Raw genomic sequence first — 15,432 nt, 5'->3', positions numbered from 1 at the left:
AGGAAAGGAAAGGGAAAAGGAAAAGGGAGCAATAAACAGCACAGCATGCTGAGGGTGTCCAGAGACCTACCAGTATTGTTTACCTGGACTCAGTAAGCAAGCTCACCACATAACTGACTCTATTGGTACTCAGGAATGTTTCTGGGCCTTGGAAAGAGAAGACCTAGGAGGAATCAGAGGACCTTAGTGGATGGGAATATTTAAGGGCTTGGGGTATCTTTCTTCCCCTTCCTTGCCTTTCTTCTGCTTCTTTCCCTGCCCCACAAAAATGTGTTTTTCCAGTGTCCTTGTGAGACATGTCATGTTTTATTCCCACACAGTCACATCTTTTCTCTCCTCCTTCACTGTCACCATCCATCTTCACTAATTGATTTTGACTGGAGAGGTTTCCCAAATCTGCACAGAGTAGACAAGCACAGGGAAATATGCCTGGGCCTTGCTAACACAGGAAGAAAAGGGGCAGAGCTGGGCTGGGCTGGGCAGGTGGGGGAGAGTCCCATTGCCAAGAGTAGTGGGGTGAGACAGCAGGAATCTGTGGTGAAAATCTACTGCTCTGCATAAGCCATTCCCTTCCTCCTTAGGAGTCCTTCCTTTGGCAGCAGCAGCTGAACACAGAAGCACAAGGCAGCAATGGGTGGATCAGGCTAAAAAACACTCAGATTTACTTTTTCTTTCACAGGCAACACAGGCACCAAACTATCTCCTACAAGTTGCTGCCAAAGGCAGCTTCCTGTTTTTGTTTTGCAGTGAAACAGCATTGCATTGGTGACTTACATCCCACTGCAACTATGCTGACAGCCTAGGATCAGCAATAACATTTCACTGCTCTTTCATTTGAGACTCATTTAATTATATGGGGGGGAAATAATGTGCCTCCTCTCTTTTTTGACTCTCCCCCAGTGCCCTCTCCTTGAGTTTAATAAAATACAGTGACCCATCAAGTAAAAAAAAAAAGGAAAATAAATGCCCAAAGGAAACATAAACTTCAAAACAGACCTCAAAAACCTCACAATTTGATAAATTATGAAAATAGCCAGATTGTAGAAATAGAGAAATCTTCTGATTGTGGAAAGGAGAAATAAGACTGCCTTATTTCCACATTATATAAACCCCAAAGGCATAGTGATGACATTGTGCCATGCAAATAAGTTACCAAAATCAGGAGGATAAGCTGTGTGAGCTGGTGATACCACTACCCACTACCACCATCTCTTCTCACTGAGTATGACCTTTTTAAATAAATAAATGCAAGGCTCAAACATTGCCTTATTTTCCTAACCCTAAGGCTCCTGCAATAATTCAAGGCCACACAAGGAGGGACGTCTTCCCTACTGAAGAGAGGGAAAAGGTAAATAAAATACTGTCCTCTACATCTAACAGTAGGTTTCATTTTTAGGTGAATGGTTTTAAATTCTGCCAATACTGAAGCATCAACATGGTTGATCATTCCTATCATTTTGTGAAAGTAGTTATTTTCCTTGATTTTTAATTCTTCCTGCATCTGGTTGAATCTATGCTGAAGATGAGTAATCATAGGGGAAAAATAGTGTCATTATAAATTCTAAAAGCCAAAATTCTTCAAATGCTACTTATGTAAAAAGGACCAATTTAAATCAAATCATTAGCTTCTGCTTAGATGCTCAATTACAAGTGTAATAATATAAATGTTTTATGTATTCACAGCTCTTGTGTTCAAATTTAACTTTTCTCCCATTTTTGCTGTTATTTCTCCCTTTTATAAATGTTGGTGTAATTAAGCCCATTTCCTCTTTAGAGGTGAATACACAATCAGAGCAAGAAATTCCTCAGTATGTTTTACAGTCTGAAATATGTGATACTCAATCTCAGATCTAATAACTACCATGACATGTTTTATAATTGCACCATAAATCAGAGGCTGCTGCATTTAAAGTGTAATTTTAGGCTGTTTTGCAATATTTCTTGGCGCTTTTAGAACTGCATCAGGGTGGAAAATGCATGATCTAGCTGTGTACAACCACAGATGAGGAAAAAGCTTTATTTGCAATTGTTGGAGTGCCCCAAAAAAGCAGGAACATACTTGTCACTGATGGGATACCCAGGCTGCCTCGAGAATCTCAATGAAAGCATGGTGTCTGAACAGATGTTTCTGTCCAGCAGCTGGGAGGGATGGGTGGAAATTAACTCATGGCACAAGCTTGAAGAATGGGCACTCCATTAGCAACAAGTACTCTGTAGCTTTTGTAAAATGACTCATTTTTTAAATCCTTCCAGGAGGGGCCATGTTTGGGAGGGGCAAAGTTGAGAGCAAGAGAGAAAGCATCTGCTCTGAAAGTTGGAGGAGCAATTCTGATAACTCACACAGCATCTGCCAGTATATGTCTCAAGCCTTCTGCAGCTGCTGCCAGGTAAATGATGGACTTCCACAAAATTAGGTGATTTTTTTTTCCCAAAGCCTGTTTCTGTTTGAAGAATGCTTCTTTATTTTTCATTCTGGTTTTGAAGTATATTCTATTTTATAGAATTTTATTTATATTCTATTTATTAATTACTCTATATTATTTTAGCCTGTTCAGTGCATACAAAAGTTTTTAGAGTCTTGGATAATTTCTTAGGGATTCCAAATCCCTGAGAACTAGTATAGAACATATAAGAACCTTCAGAGAGGCTCTTTTATCCCTTAATTAATGGTTAAACTTATTGTATACCAGATCTTGACACCATATCTCCCCACTGGACCACCCCCACATCTGGCCTTGCTCTGAAGTGATCAGGAGCATCAATTTCCTTGGTACCTTTCTGTGCATGATGCACAGCCCCAGCACAGTGGGTCATGCCTTGTTTGCACCACCAGAGTTCTGCTGGTAATTTAATTAAAATTGCCACATCCCTCACATGTGCTCTCACTAGTTTGGTTTCTGCTCATCAAACTCTGAATTTATGCTAGTCAAGTTTTATCGTCTCCCCAAATAGCACAAGCCGTGTAATTACACCTGGCTGCATTTTGGACACATAATATAGAAAGAATCATGGGCTGCTCTTTGATTAAGAGAGCAATGTGTGCTACAGACTGCCAAAAACAAAAACAGGTAGTTATGGGAACTGCAGGTACACAAAACCTATGTGATCTCCTGCACCCACTGCTGCTATTCATACTTGGAGATCATTGGGAGAGACATTAATGGCTAATGGCTCAAACATTTGGCCATTTGCAGGGGCAGCACTGTGCTTTGCTGAGGCAGTGATTGCACCCACCCAGGGGAGGAGATGAGTTTTGTGGCATGCGGTGGCAAAACCTCTGATCCAAATTAGACAGTGAGGGAGAACACCCACAGAGGGGGAGAACACCCACCACCAGAGATTCTGGGGTTTGAGCCAGATAAGATAGAAAGTTGATAAGGAGCAGGCCCTGCAGAGAGGGGATGGTGCTTTTTATCATGCCAATTGTCCTCCCTTACACTCCTTTACACTTAGGTATAAAACCCCCCACCTTGGGGAAGGTCACATTCACACATAGGCCTGAAGGTATTCATCCCTTCTGATGGGGCATAACTGGCTCAGCTACATGAGGCACAACTGTCCTATCGTAGAAGGTGTCATAAATCATCAAAGACCCCCCCTCCAAGCACCCCCAGACTCATTCCCTAATCCTTCCACCAGAGGACTGCATGTGATCCACAGTGCTGCAGCAGAGCCTGAGTGTGCTGCAGAAGACAGGGTAAAACTGAGTGCTGGCACCAGTAAAACAGGTAAAGATTGTAGGATTGGTGAGAGCTAAAATGCACATCGGATCAACAGGAATTTCATGGAACTGTGGTGTCTTCTCATATTGTTATAGACCAGGCCTCTTCACACTACTCCATAAATGATGCTGTCTTGAATGTGATCCTAAGGGAATGTCTCTGGTAAGTCTGGTGCCTCTATCTTACAGCTCATTTAACCAAACCAGCATCTACATTGTAAGTTAAAATGAACCTTGAGGTCTTGCCTTCAGGAATAGAGCTGCTAATTTAGGAAGGCAAGAAGGGCAGTGTAATGTAGTGCACTGACCAGCACATTGACTCATAGCAACCTTTACCAGAATATGGCTGGGAACTTCCAAGATTTGCTGTGGGAACTTAGAAAAAAAACAAACAAGGGTGATAACTTCTCTGGAGATTTCACTGCCACTGCCACTAGTTGTGAAAGTAAGTGAATAAGAGAACTACTGCAGGCTAGAAATTTCCAGGATGATACATTTTGTGGTGAAATCATTGCCTATTGCTTTGCTGTGTGTTATTGCTGTCTGACTCAGTACCCATTGTTGAAGTAAACACAGGAACGTAGGCTTGAGGAAAGAGGCACAGAGACTATAACGACTGTGGGTGCAATATTACAGTATCCCAAGGGTTATGGCTGTATGGCTGCTATCACGTTTTAAATCAAGCCATCTATTCCAGACAATTCACTAAGATTCTCATCTTTTCACTGTAATTAAAATATCCCAGTAGAGGGAAAAGGAGTAAGTTCTGAACTTTTAAGTTGTTTTCAGACTGTCAGCAACAGCAGAGTCTCTGTAAACACAACACGCTGGCACCTGTCTCCCGTTTTCTTATCTAAGCTGAGGCCACAAAAAAAGTTACTTCTTAAAAGCTGGCTTGGAGAAAAGGAAGCCTGGACTCTGTATTTTGTTATACTTTTTAATATTTCATTAGAACAAAAGGAGCATAGGGCTAGGGCCAAAATTGCTTTCAGTTGCAGACATACAGCTTGCAGGTGTGGGCAGAGTTTAGCTTAAAATAACTAGAGGCAAAAGGGAAAACATCAGCTTAAAAATGTGATGTCAGCAGGAGAAAATAGACTCTGTGGGGCACTGGTTTTCTAAAGCCTTGTTCTGTAATCAACATAGCTCATTACTGTAGCTGCGTGCAATGCTGCAAATGGCATTTGGATGAACACATTTTGTCTTTCCACCACGCTTGCTAGTTAACAAATTGTCTGCTCAAATTGCTGAACCATGAGTATTGTGTCAAAGAAGAGGAAAGCAGCAGATTCCCTTTGTCAGGGTGGACAGGCTGTACCAAACTCACAGTCACTGATTTTCAACCTTCTTCTGTTTAGACCCCTAGGAATTCTGCTGTGGAGGCACAGGACTTTGTATAGACACCTCTTCCCCCTGCAGTGATAATCATATTGCTTTCTTTTCCCTCACAGTCTACACCTGAGCCAGAGGGTCTGCAGGCCACAGTTTGGAAATTGGTTTCCCAAGCAAATGTAGTTTCACTTCATTCTCTTTTCAACAAAAAGTTACTTTCTTGTAATGCCTCAGCTCAGTCCATAAATATTACTAATGTTGTTATTGCAATGCATGGGACAGTCCAGGCTGCAATCAAGATCATTGAAGGAAGTGACCACATATCCTAGATCAGCTAGCAGCATGTGACTGCACATCTCATTGCAAGGCACACCACAACTCTTCTTGCTCCCATCCAAATTCACTTTGGAGTCTCATCATGGGATGAAGGCAGTGGGATCTCTATCTCACTTGAGGAGGAGAAAGAAATGAGAAGCAGAATGAGGTTGTAAATTATATCCCAAAGGTAATGGAAAACCAGGATGGGCTTTAGGGCTTGAATATCTTTTATTTAATATGTCATATTTTGTGGTTGCGCAGGGGGGCTGTGGAGCCTCTGTTTTCAGAGATATTCTGAACCTAACTGGACACAGCCTGCTCTGGGTGGCCTTGTTAGAGGTTGGACAAAATGGTCTCTGGGGGTCCCTTCCAGCTGCAACGAATCTGTGATTGTATGGTTCTGAAATTTAAATATTTTTTTCCAATTTTCTGAGAGAAGAATGAGCTAAACGAACAAAAGTGAAAGTTAACAAAAGCTTTCCTTGTTTCAACCCAATAGCACTAACTTCTATTTATCCTTCTAACCACTGCCAACCTTGTTAACCTGAGCAATCCCATTATGTCAGTTGGATTTTATCAGCAACAAAGGTAATTCTTTAGGCTACCTCAGGTTTTCCTCAGTGTGGAAATACAGGGAGCAAGGAAGAAGCACAGATGCACATTCTGGTTCTCTGTTCCTGTGGGGTCAGGATTTGTCAAAACACACCCAGGACCTAGGACATCTGCTGGGATGTTTTATGTAGGTGCAAGTTATACCTGCATGGGTGAGGAAATTGTGGCATACTCATAGAGAAATGTGTGGGAATGGGTTTAGCAGCCACACTGAACAGCTGCTCATAGTTCAAAGAAAGACAGGACAAGGGTTTAAATGGAACCTCCACATGATGCAGATTAGCCTGTAAAAAATTATATATTTGTTTATAGGGCTGGGTTTTAGGCATCCTGGGCCTCAGGATCTTTGGCTGTATCCATGAACTGACTCATCACTGCTTCTATCATTTAAGGATAATGTTATTTATCCTTAAATGATGTTATTTATGCTTTGTTACCCAGTGCAATTTTCAGCATCAAGTTATGCACCAGCAGGTGATATCCAAAAGCAGAACCGGCTAAAAGCAAGGGCAAAATAGGCAAATGTTTTGCTTAGAGCTTGCTGGGAAGCAGCTGATGCCCTCTTCTCTCAGGTTGTCTGCCCGTGCCCTCCCAAAATTTCACAGAATACTGCTAGCCCTACTCCTCTCTCCCTCTGCTTCTGCTGCAAAATTTAGTTTTGTGTTTCTGAGGGAATGAAACTCAGTTATGCCTGACTGCTGAGAATTACAGAGCTAGCTCTGGACACAGGCTGGACCAGCCCAGAAATGGGTCTGCTCAGCATCAGGGCTGGCCCAGGGTGGAGGAGAACCATATATCCAGGGACAGGAGAAGGGGAGGACACAGCCTGAAATAGGACCTTTCAGTAGTGGTCAGAACCACTGAAATCAATGTTTAGCTTCACCTCTAGACCTGTGCTGTTATCTATCTGGAAGCACTCAGGAGTCAGATAAGGCTTTACAAAATTATTTGTAGCTATTCTCAGTAACGGGCTGAGGCTCCTAGACTGTTTTAGGCAGAACTTACCATGTAAGTGCGAGGCTGCAATTCTGAGATTTGATACTTTGTTCCCTAACCCAGGTGATTCCCATACCTCAGGCATCTTTACTTATTTACTTCAGAATTATTCAGTAGCCCCTAGTCATGCTCCTGTGGGGTCTGCTCCCTTCCTGACGGGATAAGCAGGGATTTCTCACTCACTATCTATTGCTAACACACAGTGATTCATGCTGTTAAAACACTGCTGAGTGCCAAGAACAGCCTTAATCCAATTTATCATCTGAAATTCTTATGGCACACATTTCCCAAGTCTGAATTGTATGTGTTGGAGAGGAGACATATAGTAAAAGAGGAAAAAACAAAACAAATTAACAACAGGTTGTTTAAGCTAAGACAGCCTTTTCCATCCTGTAGTCTAGTGTTGGACATTCCCAGTCAGTAGAGCTATCCATGGATTACTGTGATTCCACACAGCTCTCCACACTGCCAGATGAATCAGTTTCTATCTGGTAATGAATTATTACTTTATTACATGTATTAATTTACACAACATGTAGACATGACTGGCTAAGTTCTATCACATGTGTCCCAGAGGTTTATAGTGCAATTCATCAGAGGAAAGTCGAAAGTGAAGCAAAATGAACATTTACAGGCAAAAGAGGAAATGGGCAGGACAAGATGCATAAGTAGAAAGACCTAATATTCCTTCCCCCACCTCAGACAGGCACATATAAATAGTGAAAGGGTGAGTTGCTCACTGGCCACCACTCATTTGCTGCATCTTTCTGGGACGTGCATCACCCCTCCCTGCAAGATGTGGGCAAAGGTACTGTCTTTTTTCTTTGCACTGTAAGATGTGACTCTCTATTTAAGCTTTTGTATCCTCACTTCTTACGTTGCAGTAGGTGCCCATCACACCATGGGATGTGTGGTTCACCTGCTTTAAACTGCTTTTAACTGTCTCCTTGAGACAATCTTAATGCTTCACTACAGGTGTGAGTGAGAACTTATTTGTAATGATGGGTACAGCTCTGGTCTCCACTGCTAGAGAAAGAGGAATCCAGTGTGAACAATGCAATGAAGATATATGAGCATAGTAGGGGTGAGTCCGTATGCTAAAGGAGAAAACAGAACAGTTTGGTTTGTTTACCTCAGCAAAATGAAGGTCAAAAGGAAATATCACCACTCTGTGTGGATATGTGCAGGGGAGTAAAGGAAGGAGAAGGAAGAGGGTGAAGGAAAGGAGATAATTTCCAAGGAGAGAGAAGATAAATATTTATTACTGCCAATATAAAAAAGAAACTGTGTGTATAGACTGGCTGTAAATAATGTGTACCTCTACAGTGGGACAGTTCAAATGGTCCAGGAAGGGAAGTTTTAGATAATTTTCTAATACAGACATTAACAGCAGCTCACAGCCAAGAAGCAGGATGAATCTGCATAATGGGCCATTGCTCAATAGGAGAAGAAAATAAATACATATAATTCCCAGATCAGCAGGATCCAGGAACAAGGAGCCACTGCTTTTCAAAGAGGCAAGATCTTGTCTTGGAGAAAAGCTGGGACTCCAGCTGAGAATGAATTCAATGGGAGCTGAGAGCTATGAGCAATATGTGCAAGGTAGGGCTGCCAGCTCCTGCCTCCTACTGAGCTCCAAGCTCAGCAAGATTTGGGACAGTGAGGGTGACAGTAAGGGAGATTAAATCTCGCCTTCTTGTGTGGTAGTGGGTGCACTGGCTTGAAATGCTACTCTCCTAATGATTTCAATACCAACAAGTAGGTGCCATGGGAAAGACAGATGTTTTTACTTCTATTTGGGGTATTTGGGGCATGTGTGTGTGTGTATGTGTGAATAGTCATTAGAGATGGAGATGAGATGGGATGAGATACAGATGATAATCTTGCATAGTTATAGCACCTGCAGTGCATCCTCTCAAGGGTTCAGGGAGAAAGCAGAAGAAATACAGAACAGAAAAGGATAATGATGAAAGCCTAAATAAAATATAAATAACACAGTGACATTTCTGGGAATAAAAAGAGGAAGAATTCAAACTTTGGTTTCATTGATGCAATTCATGTAAGCAGGAGCAGAAATGGCCAGTGTTCTAGACAGTAGCCCAAAACTAAAAAAAAAAAAAAAAAAAGAGGAAAGAAAAAAAAAGGAAAGAAAATTGAGTGTTTACTTTAAATATACAGAAATATCTACTTCTTCTTTTTCTTTATTTTTTCCCTTCCCAGACAGTTACAGGAAACTTTGCCAAGGTGATTCATGGTTTGAATGCAAACCAGTTGACAGATCAAGTAATTCAGAGAAGTAAGAGAATGATTCTGGATACTCTTGGAGTCGGGCTTTTGGGTACCAGCACTGAGGTCTGCCACAAAGTGGCACAGTACAGCAAGGTAAGCTGTCTGGCATTCATAGCACACCCTAAGGTTTAGCTTTAAGAAAGCAAGGAAAGACTTAGGCTATGAAAAGGAAATTTTGCCATGGTGAAATTCATGTCGTGGATGGAAAGAGAGAAATTGTGTTCTTCCCACTGGGGACAGTGAAACTTCAGTGCTCAAGTTACTTTTCATTCTGGATGGGCAAAAGTCTGTTTATCAGTCTGTATACTAAGATCCCCATGTACAGACACAGTCAATTAAGAACCCCTTCCTTTCTTTCACCTATGATATTTTATTAAAAACATCAACAAAGTAAGCATCACTTATCATCAGCCTTTCAAATCAATGAACTGTTAAAGAGATAGGGAGTTAGCAGTGGATTACTTCCAGCCCATGAAACATAATGGTTGTCTGAGGTGCATCAGCCATGCTTGTCCTCTAGTCTTGCTCTCCTCAAACGAGCAGAGCAACTGACCCTGAAAAGAAGCCTTCCCAACATAGAAGTGCATAAATGAGGGGCATCAATGCTTTATTGTTCAGACCTGCCTGGGTGAACTTGTGCTCCAGAGATCTGTGTTCCAATTAGTCTCTTCCCACAGAGAATTCCCCTTTCCAAACCAGGGTAGTTTATGCCCTTTTACTTGGTTTGCAGCACCAGGAGGCCATCTATCATGTACAAAACACAGAAAACAAAACCCTTTAATGAGACATCTTTCTCAGCAAGATGATGACAGTCCTGTCATCATTTAGGTTGGACTTGATGATCTCAGAGGTTTTTTCCAACTCAGCTGATTCTGTGATTCCATCAATGGGTGGTGAGAAGGGACATCAGTGGCCAGAGGTTGTGTGAAGGTACTAAGAGGCCAGGTGGGTGGTATTGGTCTGCCCCCAAGCTCTGTTTGGGACATAAGCCAAGAGGAAACTGACTTTCTTTTCAGACTTTCTGAAAGAACAGTATTTTTCTCATAGCAGCTAGGTCCCCAGAGGATATGGTCTGCTCTCGCTTACATCAGAGATACAATGCACATTTATCCTTAGGTTCAGGACTTTGAATTAATGTATGTCAATTTGTTTCAGATCTACAGCTCAGATTTATCCAGCACCATCTGGGGCCACTTGGATTTCCGACTGCCTCCTTTGTATGCAGCTTTTGTGAATGGAGTGGCTGTAAGGGATGCTCTTTTATTTGCTCTGAAATCATACAAATTGATGCCATTCTTGCTCTATAGAGAACAGAATGTCCCAAATATCTTATCTTTTGCTGAAGCCTGCTACAAAACTTCCCTAGACTATTCTCCTAATGTGCTTCCAATTCCTTCCAGAGAGATTGAACTTAAGGTATAATATACGTATGATCCAACTCAACAGCATCCCTTACCTTTAATATGGGACCTGGGGCTGTTGTCAAATGTCAGAACTCTACAGCTTAAAACCTGGTAACCTTGTAGCAAGGCTACAACCTTGCTGTAGCTGCTTAAAAACTGCTCTAGCTCTAGCTCATTTCACTGGGATCTGAATTTTATGCCAACTGGCAAAGTACAGTTACAGAAAAACACAGATGCATACACAGATACATATAATATCACAAGGCAATTTAATCTTCAGTTACGCAGTTTCCAAAAGCCAGTGATATATTTTGGACACACTCTTTGTCATTAAAGCAATAACTGACTTTCCAGACGTCTGTCTAAACTCAGATTGAGGCTGAAACCATTAGAAATTGAAAGATGCAGAAGAGGTGGGGTAGACAAATTTGGCAATTATGCAAAACAAGGGAAGGTGACCAACCAAGGAAATAGTAATATCAAGCCTATTTAAATTAGTGTGACAACAATATCAGAGGTCCAATTTAACAGCTCATTTCCAATGTAGAGAAAATTACCTTGGAAATGAGATCTAGTACTGCTCAGCTCCTAGCAGCCCTTATGATATTCAGATCTGTCTGTTAGCATATATATGAGCACTTCAGTTTACATCTCGGTCACAGGTCAACTTATGCACTTACTGAAGACACCAGAAACCCAGCTTACAGGGTATTAACCACAACTTTCCTTACCCTGCACTGCAGGGCATCTTCCCAGATGGCATCAAAGTTTCTCAAGGCAGACACTGCATTTTCTTCTATCTGTTTAGAAACAATCCTCAAAAATGCATTATCACAGTATTATTATACCTGTCTGCTGGGGAGCCTGACCACCTTCCCAGTTCGCTCTGAAGTTAAGACATGGGTGAACAGATGTGAAAGTTCAGGTTTTGAGGTGTTACTACACTATAATAAAAAAATGCTGTCTCTGAAGCTCTCAGGTATTTGGGGGTTCTCAAAACTTTGTGAGAGGAAGGAATGTGTCTGATAAGCAGTATATTGTAGACACTGACTGCATTGTTGGGGACCATCTGCTGTTAGATCAGCAGCCATATGCCATGCTGGGAGCACCTAAAATCTTTCTGAGCAGCTGGGCTTTGGGCATGGAAAAGAGAAGGCATCATTTGAGATACCCTCTTAAGCCAAGCAGTTTGTTCCACATTAAGATTCTAGCTTTCTCCTACTCCCAGCAACTCCAGGAGTCTGGTTCCTTGTGTGACAGGTCCTGTTTCAGCGTGCTGAAAATTCAGGCTAAAGCCTCCTATACATTTGCAGGCTTGTGGCTGCTTCCTGTGGATGGTTGCACTAGAGAAGTAGCTCTGATGATAAAAATTCCATTTAGCAGTATTTAACTGCTACAGTTTTATGGTGCGAGTCCTAATGGCAGCATCAGTTGAGGCACCGGGGAAGTAATTTCATTGTGTTTATATTTCATTATGTTCTGGGGAAAGTGAAAATTCACTGTTCACATGGTGGACCTAGAACAGCTGCTTTAATTTTACCAGTCTAATTAAAGCAGCAAAAGCCAACTGAAAAAAAAAGGAATCACTGTCAGACCGGTTTCAGGCTGGTACAAGATGAATTAGAATTATTCTCCTTTGAGGCTGCATTGCCGCTTCTCAGATTGCCATGTTGGGAGTAAAAGGCTTTCAAAATTTTTTCTAAGGAAGATCTAGTTCTTTGGTACTTTTTTATACCAGTTACGGTAGTTTCATTTGACTGAGGCAACCTTGCAAGCCAGAGTTTATTTCTAACATATCAATGTTTCTCCTCCTATTAGGTGCACTCAATGGACTTTGATGACACCTGGCACCCAGCCACACACCCATCTGGGGCTGTGCTCCCCGCACTGATTTCACTCTCAGAGGCCCTTCCCCAGAAGAAAAAAATCTCAGGTCTTGATCTGCTCCTAGCTTTCAATGTGGGAATTGAAGTGCAAGGCAGGTTGCTGCACTTCTCCAGAGAAGCCAGGAATATTCCAAAAAGGTACATAGAAATGTTTAAAATAGAAAGTGGAGTGGAGTAGAGGTGTTCTGTAATTACTGTTAATATATATATTTAAATGTCAGTTAAAATACAGGTGGCACAGTTATTCATATTTCCTAAGCTGTTTGAAAATTTGGGGAAGGCTCTTCTTACACATAAATACACTTGACTCGTAAGTCTTCAGTAAACAGATTTCTTTTTGAAAGCAATGACCAATTCACAATGAAGCAATAATCTATTTTGAATTTTTATAGATTTATAATAATATATAAATTTAAATAATAATAAATATAACTTTATATTTGACTAAATTTGCTTCGAACTATGAGCTGCACTAATGTGCCAGTTGCTTTCTGGGAAGGACCTACTGCGAGCCATAGTATTCCAGTTTTACTTTTTCCTGGGGAAAAGTGACAACTGTCAGGCCCACATGTGAATGCTGAGTGTATCTTTGTGAGTGACAGTGTTTCTTTGTGATCCAATCCATTTTCCATGGCAATGAATGAAAAGCTTTTGCAGACAGTGAAATCTGGGTGAATTTTTGAAATCTGGTAACGAAGATACTTTTGTTTTCTCAGGTTTCACCCACCGGCTGTGGTTGGTATAATGGGGAGTGCAGCAGCTTGTGCTAAACTGCTAGCTCTTGACCAGCTGGAATGTAAAAATGCTTTGGCTATTGCTGCCTCCTATGCAGGTGCCCCATTGGCTAATGCAGCAACGCAAATAAAGCCCCTTCATATTGGGAATGCTGCCAAGCACGGATTGGAAGCAGCTTGCTTAGCTTTACAGGGCCTTCAAGGAAATAAACAGATTTTGGACATGGAGTCAGGGATGGGTGCCTTTTATACAGATTACAACCCACAGACTCTGCCAACCTTGCAGTCCTACCCCTGGCTCTTGGAACAGCAAGATGTGGCCATCAAACGCTTTCCTGCTCATCTTGCAACACACTGGGTGGCTGATGCAGCATCTTCTGTTAGGAGGAAGCTTGTGGAGAGCAGTGAGAACTTGCTCCCCCTTGATAAAATTGAGAAAGTCATTCTCAAAGTCCCTGACGTCAAATACGTGAACAGACCCAGCCCAGCCTCAGAGCATGAAGCACGACACTCCTTCCAGTTTGTTGCATGCTCTGCTTTGCTGGACGGCAGCATGTCAGTCCAGTCCTTCACCAGTGAGAATGTTCACCGGCCAGCCTTGCAGGAGCTCCTCTGCAAAACACAGCTGGAGCACCCTCCTGACAACACCCCCAGCTTTGACAGCCTTTACTGCGAAGTGAGTGTCATGCTTCGGGATGGCAACGCTATCAGCGACCGCTGCACCACCTTCTACGGGCACTGGAGGAAACCTCTGAGCAAGGAAGACTTGGAGAAAAAGTTTCAATCCAATGCACTCGGCATCCTGCCCACAGAAGCCATTGAAGGCATAATAGAGACAGTGTATAACCTGGAAAAAGTAGAGGACTGCTCTGTGTTAAGTACATTTCTATCAGGACAGTTACCTAGAGCGCTTCCAGAGAAGCTGTGCTTCCTTTGAATGTTCCAGCCAACAGCTACATGCTCTTCACAAAGCCAATGCAAAATTCGGGACAAACTCTTATTTACTGAGTCAAGCACTTTTAAATAAGACTCTTGTAACACAAGTCAAATATTGTGGGTTTTGACTAAGTAAGTAATTTGGTGATTATGTGCCCAGCTTAGCCAGGCTGAACAGATCCTCTGCTGGCACAGCCGACTCCAGCTCTTTGTACCTCTAGAGGCCGAGCACTCACTGCTTGTGCACAGCACAAAAATCTCCCTGCTCATCTGCCAAAAATCTGTGTTCTGCTTCTCCTAAATAACTCCATACAGGAAACCCAAATTCTGGAAGAGTATTGAAGTGCTGTATCCATGAAAAGCATCACAGTTAGAATACAGAGAACATAAGCCTTTATATATTTGTTTATGGCAATTTATCTCTACAATCTCCTTGAAGAGGGCACCTGTTAGGTCCGAGCATTGACATTTGTGCTAAAATAAACACAGGACACGTAGGGAGGGGAAGCACTGGATTATCTGCAGGGTGTCAGGTGTCACTGTAGCCATTGCTCTTGCACTGAGGCAGCATGAGGGACAGTCCACACTCCTCATCATAAAGGCATTATTTCCCAGTTCCACCTGTTGGCTCCTCTGTGGTACAGGTCTGTTCCCGTTTCACTCCCGCTCCAGTCACATGAGACACTGAGCAGGTGATGTCACTTTAGGTTACTTCAGGCCCAGCAGAGTGTGGGCTACACTACCCTGGGCAGGAGTGACAGAGCACTTCTTATGTGAGACAACTCAGTGTCCACAATGAACCTTGATAATGAATTCTGGGTATTTTTTGTTCCTCCAGGACTACAATGCCTTGCCAGATTGTGCTTCTAAGAGAAGCTGCCAACCCTTTGCTCACATTTATAAGATCAAAGCAAACATATAAAATTGTCTTCCTCAGGGCTCTAAACAATGTATGCAAAAAAAAAAAAAATCACAAAATAAATCTAATTCATTTTGCTAAATAAATCTGAAATTACTTCATTTATTAACAGAAAATTTGTGTATTTTCCACGTGCAATGCATTCATTTGTGCCAGATCTTGGTTTATAAAGTTGGTTTACCTAGGGGCTCTGCAAAAATTTTGGGAGTCCATTAGTAATACTTGCTTAAAGACTTGCAAGGGGAAAAAAGAATCCAAATAAACACATTATTTTGTTTTTCCCTTC

The 15,432-nt window shown here is 42.0% G+C and overlaps 1 protein-coding gene across 2 annotated transcripts; it reads left to right on the top strand.

The window, feature by feature from the left end:
* Window positions 1–5,415: 5,415 nt before the first annotated feature.
* On the top strand, window positions 5,416–15,432 carry ACOD1 (aconitate decarboxylase 1). 2 transcript variants are annotated; one of them, XM_015621965.3, is made up of 5 exons: window positions 5,416–5,558; window positions 9,200–9,361; window positions 10,424–10,513; window positions 12,490–12,695; window positions 13,274–15,432. In XM_015621965.3, the coding sequence occupies exons 2-5, from the start codon at window positions 9,284–9,286 to the stop codon at window positions 14,226–14,228; spliced, it is 1,329 nt and encodes a 442-aa protein (XP_015477451.1). In that variant the 5' UTR covers window positions 5,416–5,558; window positions 9,200–9,283; the 3' UTR covers window positions 14,229–15,432. The 2 variants fall into 2 exon arrangements, with proteins under 2 accessions (XP_015477451.1, XP_015477442.1); XM_015621956.3 differs by lacking the exon at window positions 5,416–5,558 and adding an exon at window positions 7,680–7,787.

The sequence above is a fragment of the Parus major genome, chromosome 1, assembly GCF_001522545.3.
Source record: "Parus major isolate Abel chromosome 1, Parus_major1.1, whole genome shotgun sequence".
NCBI classification, from domain to species: Eukaryota; Metazoa; Chordata; class Aves; order Passeriformes; family Paridae; genus Parus; species Parus major.
The sequence above is the reverse complement of the archived record's forward strand: the minus strand, read 5'-3'. Positions and strand labels throughout refer to the sequence as shown.